Genomic DNA, 13685 nt, shown 5'->3' on the forward strand with positions numbered 1-13685 from the left:
TTTAAACCATTAAAAAAAAAAAAAAATAAACAATTATTATACTATTAAAAGAAAAACATTGTTTGGGCCCAGCTGTGATCGCACCCATCATGAGTTACCTCAATTAGAGAACCAATACAAAATATAAATAAAATTATTTTATTAATAGCAGTAAAGTTACCATTTCTGAGAAATGCTGTAAATAATTTCATAATTAACTAATATATTATAATACATTTTTGGTTACAAATAAAAAAATAATTATATGAACACTTATATGGATAAACTTTAATAAAGTTTAGACAAAATTACAAAAAATATAAATTAAATAGGTATACATTTTACATGGAACTGGTTCTCAACATTTTTGAATCACTTTTGTTAAGAAATCAGTTTTATTCAGTCCATTAACATCTAACAATGATACTCCCATTTGATTTTCAATTGGATCAGGTTGTGCTATATACCTTAACCAACGTTTAGACATTTGTGCAGCTTCGTCTACTGTTAAGTTGCAAACATTGTCAGTTAGATACGCCTGTATCCACTTTGGCAGTTTACTTCTTTTATCGTGTCTGGCAAACCTTTTGTCTGCAAACACCATGATGCCGTAGTCCATTTTACCACGGATTGCTCTACCAACACACTGGGCAGTGTGTCTCATCGCATCAAAAGTTAAGAAATCACCTTCAGATATTTGGTATTGACTGCATAAATATTCCATGCGAGCTTTTAATATACGACACTGAGTATAGACATATGGCATACCCATAACAATTACTGCTCGACCATAATGATGATCAAAATCCATACCTTCAGACACTTTACCTGTAAAAAAAGACAATTTGTATTGTTATTTAAAAATAAAATACTAAGAAATAATTTATTTAAATAATAAATATTGTAATGTTAGATGTATATATTTTAATAAAATATGAAAAAAATGTACTAAATTATTTTTTAAACAAATAAAGCGGTTCATTAGTTATATTAGTACTTTTACTTTTTAGCCAAGTATAAATAATGATTGATAAGTTATAAAAATTGTATATAATTGATATTATAAGATATCAAATTTAATTTTAACAATATTTTATTATTAATTATAATATGCGTATACAATAAAAACAAACCTCTAGCAACTGACAATAACAGTGCTCCTTTTCCTCGTTCTATGGCTTCTGCGTAACATTTTATTGCATGGTTAGTGACAACTATATTTTGTGTCTCGATAAATATCAATTTGTAATCTAAAATTTTTTCAATTAATCCTTGATCATACCAAGCAGCTACCACGGATTTCATATATAAATATGATGGGAAAAAACATACGACACCATCAGGTACCACTTTTACCATTTCCAAAAGTAAATGTCCATAGTTACGTGCAACAGAAGAATCTTCTCTTGATTCCCACTTGGACGTCAGTGCTACTTGGTCATTACCTCGACCAACCACCATTGGCAAAAAACACTGTCTGGACAATGTCATGGTCAGGGATGTCATAATTACTGGATTGATGTTCAAAATCTTGGGGTACATATCCAATGGCGATAATGTTCCTGATGTTATAAGAACAGTATTGAAATAGTCTAAAATTGGTTTGATGGCGATTGAAGCATCTAAACAACTAAAATGCATAACACAGCTGTCTGTTGAAGACCTTTCATCAAACGGTTCTATAATTATCATAAATCCTTTCATGTAAGTTGATACTAGGGTGGCAAATTGAGCAACTGTGATAAGTGGAGAGAAATCTATGATTTCAGATATTTCTAATGTCCTCAGCAACGACGATAACCGCTCAGTACAAAACCGTAATGGTTTTCTATTTATACATACTTTTTGATACACATCTTTAATGAACATTATAGGTGTTTCTTGTACTACAGTGGTAGAGTTCATTCTGAGTTTCAGGTACATAATGAATCTTTTCATAAAACCAATATAGTGTTCAGCGCTTCGGATGCTCCCAGGTAGTTCGGTAATTTTTAGCACCTGATCAGGTACAATTGGATTAGCTAGGGCAGCATTGGCTTCGCGGTTTCTATAAATTTCTCTCAAGCCGTCGACCATTTTCCTGTACTCTTCCTTCAACCTTTGTGAGTCCCTCTCTTTCATGGACGTGATTTCTGTGTCCAATTTATTGAGTCCTTCCATAGCTTTGTCCAGATTGTTGCTCGTGATGTGTGAACTTAACGAGTCTATACAGACATTGTCAATATTATGCGCCTCGTCAAACACCACTATAGTGTTTTTGTTGAAATCTTTAGAAACTATGCCTGCAATTTTAGGGTCCAAGAGGTAATGATAGCTGTATATGACGACATTGGCATGTATAAGCGTCTGTCTGGCCACAAAGTAAGGGCATAAGCCTTGTTTTGTACCCAGTTCTTTCAGGTCCTCTATATTGTAGATGTTTGGAGGCAGAATCGTGTCTCTTCCTAGAGAATCGAGTTTCTCGTAGAATTCACACACGTTTACAGTCTCACCATCGGCATGGCGGGAGCGCACGAACGGCGCGGTCAGTGCGTGACAGCGAGCGTCTACCACGCGTCCGTTGTGTTCGCCGGCAACCGACGGGTTGACGCACAGATTCTTGCGGGAAGACAGCACTACGCCCAGAATGTTGGCATCGCACTTGTTCGACTTGTAGTAGTCGCACAAAACGCGCAATTCTTCAGCAGCCTTTTCGATCTCTGACAGTGTTCGGGTACTGTACAACAGCTTTGCAAGTTTCGCCGGATACTTGACCATGTAAGCGACGATCAGCGACAGTATGGTGATGGTCTTACCGGTGCCCGAAGGCATCTCTAGCAGGCAATGTCCCTTGGCATCTATCGCCTTCTTCAGTTCCACCATGTACGCGTACTGCTCGGGGTATATGTACTCGTACGGGAAGAACACCTCCAGCTCGTCGATGAAGAACTTCATTTTCGTTTTGTCGCGGTTTTCTGTTTCCCAGTAAAAACTTAACAGTGTCGTGGTGACATTGACGGGCTCTCAAATTTTTTTTTTAAAATCAAATGTTTGAATTTAACGCACATCATTTTACTAGGTATTTTCCTCGAGTATCTACAACTCTCGAGATTGTTTTTATTTTGTTATCGGTATTCGGCCATGATAACGTCCTTATCACAGCCGTAGTGTAGCTGCAAGTGTCGGTTAACGACATTACGCACAAAATATATTACTCCGAAGTACTATAAAATAATAAATTGTATCGTCCTGGTTCTACGGCAGCTTCATGTATTTCGAGACGTTTTTGTTGTCCGGTCTCCGGTGGTGATCGATCTTCAGAGCTACTGAGACTAGGGCTTTTTTGGCATGTTCAAGTTGAGGGGCAACAGTTACTCTTTTTTCATAACATAAAAAACAAAAAAACTGAGAAATTATTTTTATATTTCCTAAACGAAGGCTTGAAAAATTCATTTTTGTATATTCAATGTAATTTTTACTCACACTAACAATGTTATTAATAATTAATAAAATTAGCTCGAATTCACGAATCTCAAGTACACAAGTACGTATAATATATTACCTATGCTAAGCTCCTTACACTTAGATATTGTGTATTTATGGATATTATTTATATTCCATTTATATATTATTAAGATTAGCTGGAAATGAGAATAAGTAAAAATATGATTTAAAAACAAAAATGTGAACTTTTAAAAGTACCAAAGTGCAAATAAATGTTGTTTAAATTTCCCTATTTATCATTCATATTTTACACAATACCTAATGTAAAAGTATCCAACTATCTATTTTAAGTTTTAACCACTGTTGATTTAAGGAAAAATTGTTCGTTTAAATTTCGTGAATACATTGTGCAGCCACGATTCTGTAACCGTTCATTGGCAGTATTGACTTTCAGTACATGATTGGACGTATGGTCGGAGGAGGACATCAGTTAGAAGTTGTGGCAAAGATGAAATGCTCGAGTATTTGGAAAAGAAAAATGTTGAACGCTGAGAAACAGTGATAACCCCAAAAACGTAATGATCATATAAACATAACTACCGGAAAAAATTAGATCAATTTCAATGTTTATAATACGTCGAGCCAAAACTAGATATAAATAGATTAGATATTAAAATATCTTAAATTATATTATATTCTTAGCTATTTATTTTACGTAATTAAGTATATATAATTTTTTGTATCAATAAATAAAACTCGACAAATATATTGTGAAATGCATTTAACTATGGATTATTTTTTGGTATTTGCCATTTCATCACAGTTTTGGTAGGTATCGGTTACGAAAAAACTGCACAATATTGGTGAAAAAAACGCAAGAATCCTTGGACATCTTGTACATTGCAATGTGAAGGAAGTTATCGTGATGAAAATTCACTTGTTTTATATTTTATTACATACAAACGACATTTAACAAAGTGAAAACCTCTTAAACAGTGAATGAAGTTAAATTATATACTAATTTGTTTTCCGTTTTGTGGCTTATAATATAGAGTACTTATATATAAATAATTATTTGTCCATCATTTAATAATAATTTGTGTAATTAACAATAAATTATCCTGTGCGATTTGATTTTGATGTTTAATATAAACCACATTGGGTGTGAGGGGTGTATTTACGATTTCGTATTTTTGTTTTTGAAGGGAACTAAGGGAAGGGTTTATGTATTTATCTCTAGCTCTCCAATGGCAGAGTGCAGGTTATATTTAGTTATATAGAGTGTTACCTCTATCCAGTAATAATATACCTGAATTCTCCGGGAGAGTTCAAAAGTTCCAACCTGATAATGTCGGACCGTGGCCGACGGATCCAACTTGCATCTTACTTGTTGAATGCAGACAAGTCAGAAGCGAGAAGCCTGTAGGACACTTGTACCCAATTATTACTCGGACAGTGGACTGGTTTCGGGAAAGCTGTAGCTGGAGCTATCAAAAATAATAAAAGCCAAACGCTTCCAAGGCACATGTAATCCTGGCAAAATTATAGGATAGGTCATCCCGTGACCCGATCAATGTCACCAAACTAAGGCATGGGACGTATGATTGTACATATCACATATCGTAATTATGTTTAACGTAGATCAACTTATTATTTAATACTTTAATATACAAATTATTAAGGACGTTCATTTTAAGTTGCTGTTTATAGTTACTTAGGTATAGGTTACCTAGGAATCATATGACTTTGTAACTAAATATCAATCAGATATAAGTTCTGAATTTACCGGTCAACTTATCTCTCTTAAGGAAATGATCATAGACAAAAATTTAAAAACAATTGGTGAACTTGCAACATTTATCCTAAAAAATGATTTTTCTATAAGTTACTCTGAAGTACTAGGAGCCTGCATGCTATTCTTAGTATTGCCAGTTACAGTTGCCTCTGCAGAAAGATCATTTTCTAAATTAAAACTTATTAAGAACTTTCTGAGAAATTCTATAGCACAAGATCGTTTGACTAATATAGCTATACTTAATGTAGAACAAATTCGTACATCAGAATTAAATTTAGAAAAGGTTATAAATGACTTTGCTAATTTAAAAGCAAGAAAAATGAATTTCCGTTCTTAATTTGAATGATTATGCACATATCTATAGCACATATTATTATAAGTATTATGATTTATGACACATTTACAATGACTTGAACTAAGTTATACAATTGTATTCCATATTGTTTGTAATTATTTTTTTTTCTATATAAATAGGTAGTAGATATCATATATTATGAAATTTGTTGAATTAATGTCTAATATCAAGTAATGAGTATAATAAATTGATATCTTATCAATTATTATTATTTGTATATGTTTGTGATACATTTTTTATAATTTTAAATTAGTTATAGAATTTTTTTTATATAATTAAATGTTTAAATATAATATAGATGCATACAATTTTTTTGCTATGCAATATTTTTTTTAGAACCATATATTATTACAAAAGCTTTAATTAATATTTATAATAAAAAAAGAACACTAAAGGTGTGTATAGTTATATTTTAATAACAATACACTGGTCACTGGGTATAGTGGGCCTTCATATTATATTTTTAGGCTTTAAAAAAAAATCGCCATTATTATTTATATTTTTATAAGTAACCTATAAAAAATATTATATACATAGACCTCGGTGGGGGGGGGGCATATATTGACTTTGTCCGGGGCCCCAAGAATCCTAGTTGCGGCACTGGGTAGGTATACGTTTTTCCTTGTATATAGGTATTTATCAAGTGCTGGTTTAAACTTTTGTATGTCTTTGTTGAAGTCGTCTACGACTGTAAATAAACAAACATATCGTTTAACCATCAATAATACAACATATAAAACGACCGATTTATCAATAGTTTGGTAACCACGCCAACGAATTATTTTAACGGACCCCAGATGGAAATAACAGACGGGGGACTGTAAGAATATTCTTATATGTAAATAATTCTAAAAAAATAAATAGATAGACATTCCGGACAAGGTGGATTTATTAGGGTGTGATTAAATCCACCTTGATTTCGGATTTGGAAATTACCGTAATTTTAACATTTATTATTATAAATAGACATTTCATTTGAGTTATAAGAATACAGAGCCACATAGGTAGAGTTAGGTTAGGAACCATTTGCGGTTAGACTATTTTTTTTTTCACGGACGTGCTGTATAGTCTTGTTGAGAATATTTTTAAATGTATTCAGAATACACATTTACGTGCACACTTGTCATTTGTATTTGACATTTTTAAATGTGTATTCGAATGGTTTCTTTCAAAATTATTTGAATATTTTTAATACAAATACAAATACTTTTAACAAGTATTCAAAATACGATTATGTATTCTCCACTTTTTATTAGACATTATTCCAGCATACAAATAATATTGCACGTACATGTATTGACAGGCTGTGAAGGAGATGTGCCATCTGAAAGATTAAACGGGTTGAATGACGTGATAATAGGTAGATTATGTTGTCATACTATAATGACTTTCATAATATTATAACATATTATTTCAACTACAAATAAGTGTTATTGATTATACACTTCACGATTATAATCTTAAATGCTGATTATAGTTGGTTCAGAAATGACTTTCATTCATTAAGTTTATAATGTGTTTCCATTGGTTGCAGAAAGCAAAAAAGTTATTTTGATTGGATATCATTTTACACCTAAATAGTAAATATAGGTACTCAGTGCCGAATAGGTAATAGGTGTCATATAGTTTTAGGGTTTCTAACGTTTGATCAACAGCAGTTACTGTACGGTTTAACAATTCAATTCAATTATATTTTTCACTAATGATAGTATACTAATATTTCTGGATATCATATAAAAATAAAATCAATACTTGCAAATACTCATTACCGGACCATATTTTAGGCAACCCACAGAGATCTTATTGGTAGCTCGACGGCCCAACCCGAGCTTGGCTGTGTCTGTTTTACATTTATATAGTCAAAACAACCTAAACTGCAATCGTGTTAGAAATCTGAGCAGGTTCAATTTACGGAGTTTAATAGCAAGGGTAAATAAAGTACGGATATAGATAGGTAAGTAGGAGTATATAAGCACAGGCATTAAATTTGTCACGGACAACGCCATACAGGATCAGCTAAAAATTAAAACATTATTTTTAAAATTGTTTATTCAACACACAATATATTGTAAGCTTACAAAATTATATACACAATATTATTTAAATATAGGAGGAGAGTGGTGCCCACAACTGATCGACCAACCATCGTATATATATATTGTTATTACGATCGCCGGAACACGCGAGGAAGCGAATGTTTCCGCCTGGGTAAGCGAAAAAAAATGAGATCTACAACTTTGTGAAAACAATATTGTAATATTTTTTTTTTTTTTTGAAAAACTTTGAAACACGCGGCAGATAGTTATCATATATTATTATACGAGAGAGCGCACCTATGTACAATACACGAAAACATATTGTTTTACAACAATCGATCCTTATGTTAAAATTATACTTGAAATACAATAATTTCATTAGTTTTTTTTTTAAATAGTCTGTCTTAGAGTAAAGCGGTGGCGTAGAGATTCCTGTAATAATGATAGGTATGGGTAAATTCTCGTATTATAATAATTGTATAACATTATATATTATTATGTACACAGTTGATACGGTAGTTTTGCGCGTTATAGACTAGAAAACAAAAACAAAAGTCGAAGGGGGTGGGGTGGGGTGGGAGTGGGTGGGAGGAGAGACGACGAGAAGTGTTCACTATTATATTATACTGCAGTAAACGGATAGAAAAAAAAAAATGAAAAATAAAACGTTACACAGATGAATTGTCAAAGTAAAAACAGAATTATAACGTAACAGAATTCAAAAGTACAAAATAAAAAACAAAAAAAAAAACACATTCATTAAGAGTCAACACGCATATAGTACGTTATAATAATAATATTACGACTCAGACGCGTTATGCATTTTACGGTTATCCGCCGATCTGTTTGTACCCTTTACATGCTGTTGTAAACAGTACTGTTCACTTTCAGCTGTTTGAACGACAATTTTGTCAGCGGATGCGATTTGCCCTGTTGTAATTTGTTGTTGGCGGCCCGGTTGACGGATGCGCGGATGTCGCTCTGTTGTATGGGCAACACAACAGTTTTGACGACGGGATTGCACTCGAACTTTCGTGGCCTGATCGCGGACACGTCCAGGCTGGACACTCGCGGCGGCACCGGCGGCTGCTGGTAGAGCGGATTGCGCGGACAACCACTGTCCTGCACGAACGTCTTGGAACGGGCCCTGCCGTTTTCGTACTTGCCCACAAGTTTCCTGACCGATATGTCCTCCATGGACGCGGCCGGGCTGGGCCGTTGTGTGACCTTTGGGTGTTCGCTGACCGGAGATGTGGGCAGGCTCTTGACGTGTTCAGTGCCGGTGCCGTCGTCCTCGGTCGAACTCCCACCGCCTCCGCCACCGCTGTTCTTCCTCGACGGTTTTTCTACGGCGTCGCCCGCCTTGGCCTCAAACTCTTCTTTCAAACTCCTTACCAGACTGCTGTGCTTGTTGTTGCACGCAGCGGTGACGGGGGTGTTGCCAAGACCAGATATGTTCGGCTGAGACGCAGTCGCCCGGTTGGCTAGCTTGTGCGAAGCTCCTTGCAGGCCCAGTGTCGGCGAGCTCGAATAGCAATTGGGCTGCAGCAGTTTTTGCTGGTCCTTTTGCTTTGGCCTCTTGGCCGGCCGGTAACAAGGTTCGTCCGCGGCCGTTTTAGCGACGTCTGCGGCGGCAGTGGAGATTACGGACGGCCTTTCGCCGCGTTCGCTGACGTACTGCATGGTCGGCCGGACGTCGTACGAGCCCCACGAACTGTTCCTGGACGGCAAGGTACGTGTGTCGCAAGAGCCCCAAGAACTGTGTCTGGATATGACGTCACGCAACACGACGGCACTGTCGTAGGAGCTCCACGAGTTTTGTCGGGACACGTCACCAGCGCTTACAGCCACCGCCGCCGTTTGATGGTCGAATGGTTCGCGACACTGTTTGCGCTCCTCACGTTCAAACACCCTGTCCAGTCGGGACGAAAACAGATCACCACCGTCCCGTTTCTGTGGGGTGCAAACAGCGATCGAGGGAGGTCTGTGGACGGCTATCCGGCTAAACTTCGGCGATTCGGCGGACAAGGGTTTGTTGACTAGAACGTTGTCGTCGGAAGGCGAATTGGCCGCGCTCGACGAGGCCACCACGCCCTCAAACTGGGTGGTGAGATTCAGCACCAGATTCCGGCCCGGGTCCGTCGTCGATTTGCGGTCCGGACTAGACGTGCAACCACCGGCGCTATTGCTAGTGACGCTACCGCTGCAACTGCCGACGATGCCGCTAGATTCCAGTTCGTTGACTCGCAGCTTAACCGACGATGGTCTGTAACACAATGTTATGCGTGATGTATATATCAAGTTTGAACTATTTATCTGCATTTCACATAGTAATTATAAATCATAGTATACCAAGTATAATACTTTTATTAAAAAAATTATGATATTTTGACTATCATTATGAAAAAAAAAAAAATGATGATAGTTATCACTAATACATTGTAAGTAAAAATAAACAGGGACTGATCAACCTGCAGAATTTTTTCTTCAATAATAAATTTTTAATTTTTAACTATTCCCAAAACATAATTTTTTCAAATTCTTGAATTTTTTTGTACTACTTAAGGAGTGGCCAGTGGTCATACAAATTTTTGTTATTCAAATGAGAACCCCCTCCCCCCCATTTTACTCTAAATTATTTAGTGGATAATTTTTTTGAAAATGTTGATGTTAACTGAAATTTAAAATTCAAACGAGTAGTTATTTGAAAAACGGAAGTTTGAATCTCTCTACATAACACTTCTTAAGTAGTACAAATAATTTTAATAATTTTAAAATAAGATCTAAGCAAGCAACTAGGTATATTTAAAAATTCCAAAAATCTGATTTTGAATAACTATTGGTGTATCAATCTGTATAGTATAATATTTTCCCCCTCAAGGATTGTATAGTAAATTCACCACGCACTCAGGTACCGTTAAATTAATATAATAACGGATATTGTATACTTTAACACTCATTTAAACGAAATAAATTATACTTTGTGTATTGCAAGATAGATTCACTCGTGCTGTCATAGTAGATCTCTAACGAAATATTTACTATTAATCGTTGTTATCGAACATGGTGGGTATAATAATATACGTTACCTGGGGGCTGGTGGTGTAGCTGGTTGTAACTGAACGATTTTGTTCTGCGACACGCTGTACGATCTTAGGCCGTTTCCGCAAGGCATGAACACACTGACGTTGTACTTATGGGCTTCGAATGGAGGCAACGGTGGTGCAGGTGGAATATTCGGAACTTCTACTTCCACTTCTACAGCAATTTTATCCGTGTTAATTTTCTCCAACGATTGCGACAATAACGCTGAAAATATACACATACATTTGTTATTTTTACAAATATGCACCTCCTTTTTTTTTAATGGGATGCGTTCAATTTTTTTTAGACACCAATAAATTGTACATAATGACTTAATAACCTTCGTTTGTTTTTCTTAATACAAATAATCCTCACAAGTGTTTTAAAGACGATGATAATGCAGTAATTCTATCCAAGAGAGGAAATTATTTAATGGTCTAGGAACATACCATGATATTTAATGAAGAATGCAATCTTTTGACATTGATATTAAAAGTAGAACAAAAGAATATATACGCACAACATAAGTTGTGATTATTTCGAATCCGTTTAAGTGTAATTTCGAGCCACAAAGGCCATACAAATATAATTTTACACACATTAAATATGTTTTTATCAAAGTTGAACTGAATGGTGTATAGGTAAAGAGTATTAAGCTATTTAATTAAAATATATATATATGTACGTATATTGGTTTCATTTTTCCATTATTTAAAAGCCATAATTGAACACTTATTCTATTGGAATAACGGAGGAAACGGTTTATTTTATCAAACGCAGTCGATTCAAAAATATATTAACTCACTAGAGCTGGTTAAAATGTCAGTGGCAAAATTATTTTCTGGTGACCATGACTTTGGTCTGCCGCCGCATTTCATCAAATCGTATCCACTGATATCTAATAACTTTGGCGGCATCAATCGTGTTGGCGGACTAGGCACGACGGGTTCGTTTTCTTTGTCTAACCGATCCGGTGGCGTAGCGTCTTTGTCACCTTCACTCTGTGACCTCGGGGTGTCCAGAGCCTTTTTCGGCGAATTAGGAGGAGTGATGAGGCCTGACGTGGCCACCAAGTTTGTCTCGGATTTGGAGCGCTGCAATTTCTCGCGGTTTTTCATCGCGGCCAATATTCCTTGATAAGTTTCTAGCTGTAGGATGAAATGTTTGTTGGGTTTAATGCAGGTGCGTTTAGACTGAACGTGGTCTAGTGCTTTTTTGAAAGACCAGTTGTAAGCCTTCATAGCGTACGCTATTACGACGCTCGCAGACCGACTGACGCCCATCTTGCAATGTACCAAGACTTTAGAGCCTTCTTGTCTGAAAAAATAAAACACACGTTGAGCACAACGACATTGATATTATAAATGAGTGCGAGTTCTACAGTCCACATACTCGGCTTTTGTGATGTATTTATAGGTGTTATCCCAGTGCTTTAATAGATCAGTCTTATCATCGTCGTACACCCTAACGTTGAGATAGTTGAACGAGCCAGGGAAGAAATTGTCGATTTCCCTTGTCACATTCAGTATGTGTCGTACACTGAAAAATAAATGCGAAATATAATGTATGTATATGCAATACATATACAAGTGAGATGTGATGGTGGGCGACATTTGCTAGGTGTTCAAAATATCATGTGTTTGAATAATATGAAATGTTAGAATATATTTAAAAAAAATCGTTGTATACGTTGTATATTAAATTGTATGTTGAAAACGAGTTTAAAATCAAAACAAAAAAGGTAAGTATCAAATAATGAACTAGTTAAATTAGTTAAAAAGTTAATTTTTTGAAACTTTTTATCACAACAAGTTTAGCTTATTTTATGATAAATTTAATAACTTAACTAGGTAATTAAAGTATATATTGTAATAAATTAGTTTTTTCAGTGAACTTTAAAAATAATTCTTAAGACTAACTAACTTAATTTTTTAAATTAACTATTTAATTGTATTGTATAGGTACAATGGTTTTAAATAAAAATAAGCTAATGAATAATATTGATTAATCGAAAACGTGCAACTGCTTCAACTGCATGGAGTCAACTTTTGGCGTCATGGGCCAAAAAATAAATACAAATTTTTCATGGACCACAAATTTTATAAGTACCTTATTCTATTTTAAACAAAAATGAACAGTCATATAAAATTTAGTTTATTTAGGTTCGTTACTGCTAGGGTTATTAATTTAATAAGGTATCTTAAAAAACAAGCAAACAAACAACATTTTAACACACTATTTCCGAACCATACTATCTTAGTTCGTGGTTTTTAGTGTAGTCTTACACATAATGTCTACTTTTATACAAATTATAAATTTAACTGGTGGGTTAAATAAAATTGATATGAGAGCTGAGGGTGCCAACCTCTGGCTTAGACCACTAAAGCGAATAGCGTAAAGGGTACATTTTTAACAAAACGTTCAGTTATTATTATTATTTAAACAATTGAAACTATTTGTGACGAGTTTGAAGTTCCCTCTACTTTGTCCAATCTTCTCCAAACCTTCGCCATAATAATGAAAATAAGATGAAAACCAGTTTTTAGAACTTGAAACGTAGCCCCCCATGCCGTCCGATCACTTCAATCATTCGCAAATATTTTGATATATTTGTGACCCGAACGGCAGTAATATAAAAAAATTAATTTGGAAACTTATTTTTAATCATATTAATTTTAAGCTTTTAGAGTTAAATGTTTTGTTCGCTTAATATTAACTTATGACTCAAAGTTCTGAATTTTGAATTACCTGTACTCTAATTAGTTAATTATTTTCATTAATTTCTCTGACTTTGAAAAATAACCAGTATGTGCTTAGTGTATTTTACATTTGAATTTGACTTACTTCAATTATTATAATATTATGATTGGAATATCGGAATATAATATGACCTTAAAATACTTTTTATTCGAACTCGTGATTCACTTTCGATATAAGAAAATATTTACACGCTATATAATATGTCTCTTGGTATTATAGTTTATGTAGGTGATTCGATATCATAGTATACTAC

General features: G+C 34.7%; 3 protein-coding genes across 3 annotated transcripts; 1 reads left to right on the plus strand and 2 right to left on the minus strand.

The window, feature by feature from the left end:
• Nucleotides 1–247: 247 nt before the first annotated feature.
• LOC111026724 (TFIIH basal transcription factor complex helicase XPD subunit) lies at nucleotides 248–3398 on the minus strand. Its single transcript, XM_022304853.1, has 2 exons — nucleotides 1113–3398; nucleotides 248–807 (listed from the first exon to the last, which is right to left on the minus strand). Exons 1-2 carry the CDS (start codon nucleotides 2911–2913, stop codon nucleotides 338–340), a joined length of 2271 nt encoding a protein of 756 aa, XP_022160545.1. The 5' UTR covers nucleotides 2914–3398; the 3' UTR covers nucleotides 248–337.
• Nucleotides 3399–3569: 171 nt separating this feature from the next.
• LOC111026727 lies at nucleotides 3570–5781 on the plus strand. Its single transcript, XM_022304858.1, has one exon. It carries the CDS (start codon nucleotides 5214–5216, stop codon nucleotides 5532–5534), a length of 321 nt encoding a protein of 106 aa, XP_022160550.1. The 5' UTR covers nucleotides 3570–5213; the 3' UTR covers nucleotides 5535–5781.
• A 2030-nt stretch (nucleotides 5782–7811) lies between these two features.
• LOC111026728 (protein phosphatase Slingshot-like) lies at nucleotides 7812–12386 on the minus strand. The gene is made up of 4 exons (XM_022304859.1): nucleotides 12065–12386; nucleotides 11478–11989; nucleotides 10678–10897; nucleotides 7812–9854 (listed from the first exon to the last, which is right to left on the minus strand). The coding sequence occupies exons 1-4, from the start codon at nucleotides 12283–12285 to the stop codon at nucleotides 8444–8446; spliced, it is 2364 nt and encodes a 787-aa protein (XP_022160551.1). The 5' UTR covers nucleotides 12286–12386; the 3' UTR covers nucleotides 7812–8443.
• Between the last annotated feature and the right edge of the window lie 1299 nt (nucleotides 12387–13685).

The sequence above is a fragment of the Myzus persicae genome, unplaced genomic scaffold, assembly GCF_001856785.1.
Source record: "Myzus persicae strain clone G006 unplaced genomic scaffold, MPER_G0061.0, whole genome shotgun sequence".
NCBI classification, from domain to species: domain Eukaryota; kingdom Metazoa; phylum Arthropoda; class Insecta; order Hemiptera; family Aphididae; genus Myzus; species Myzus persicae.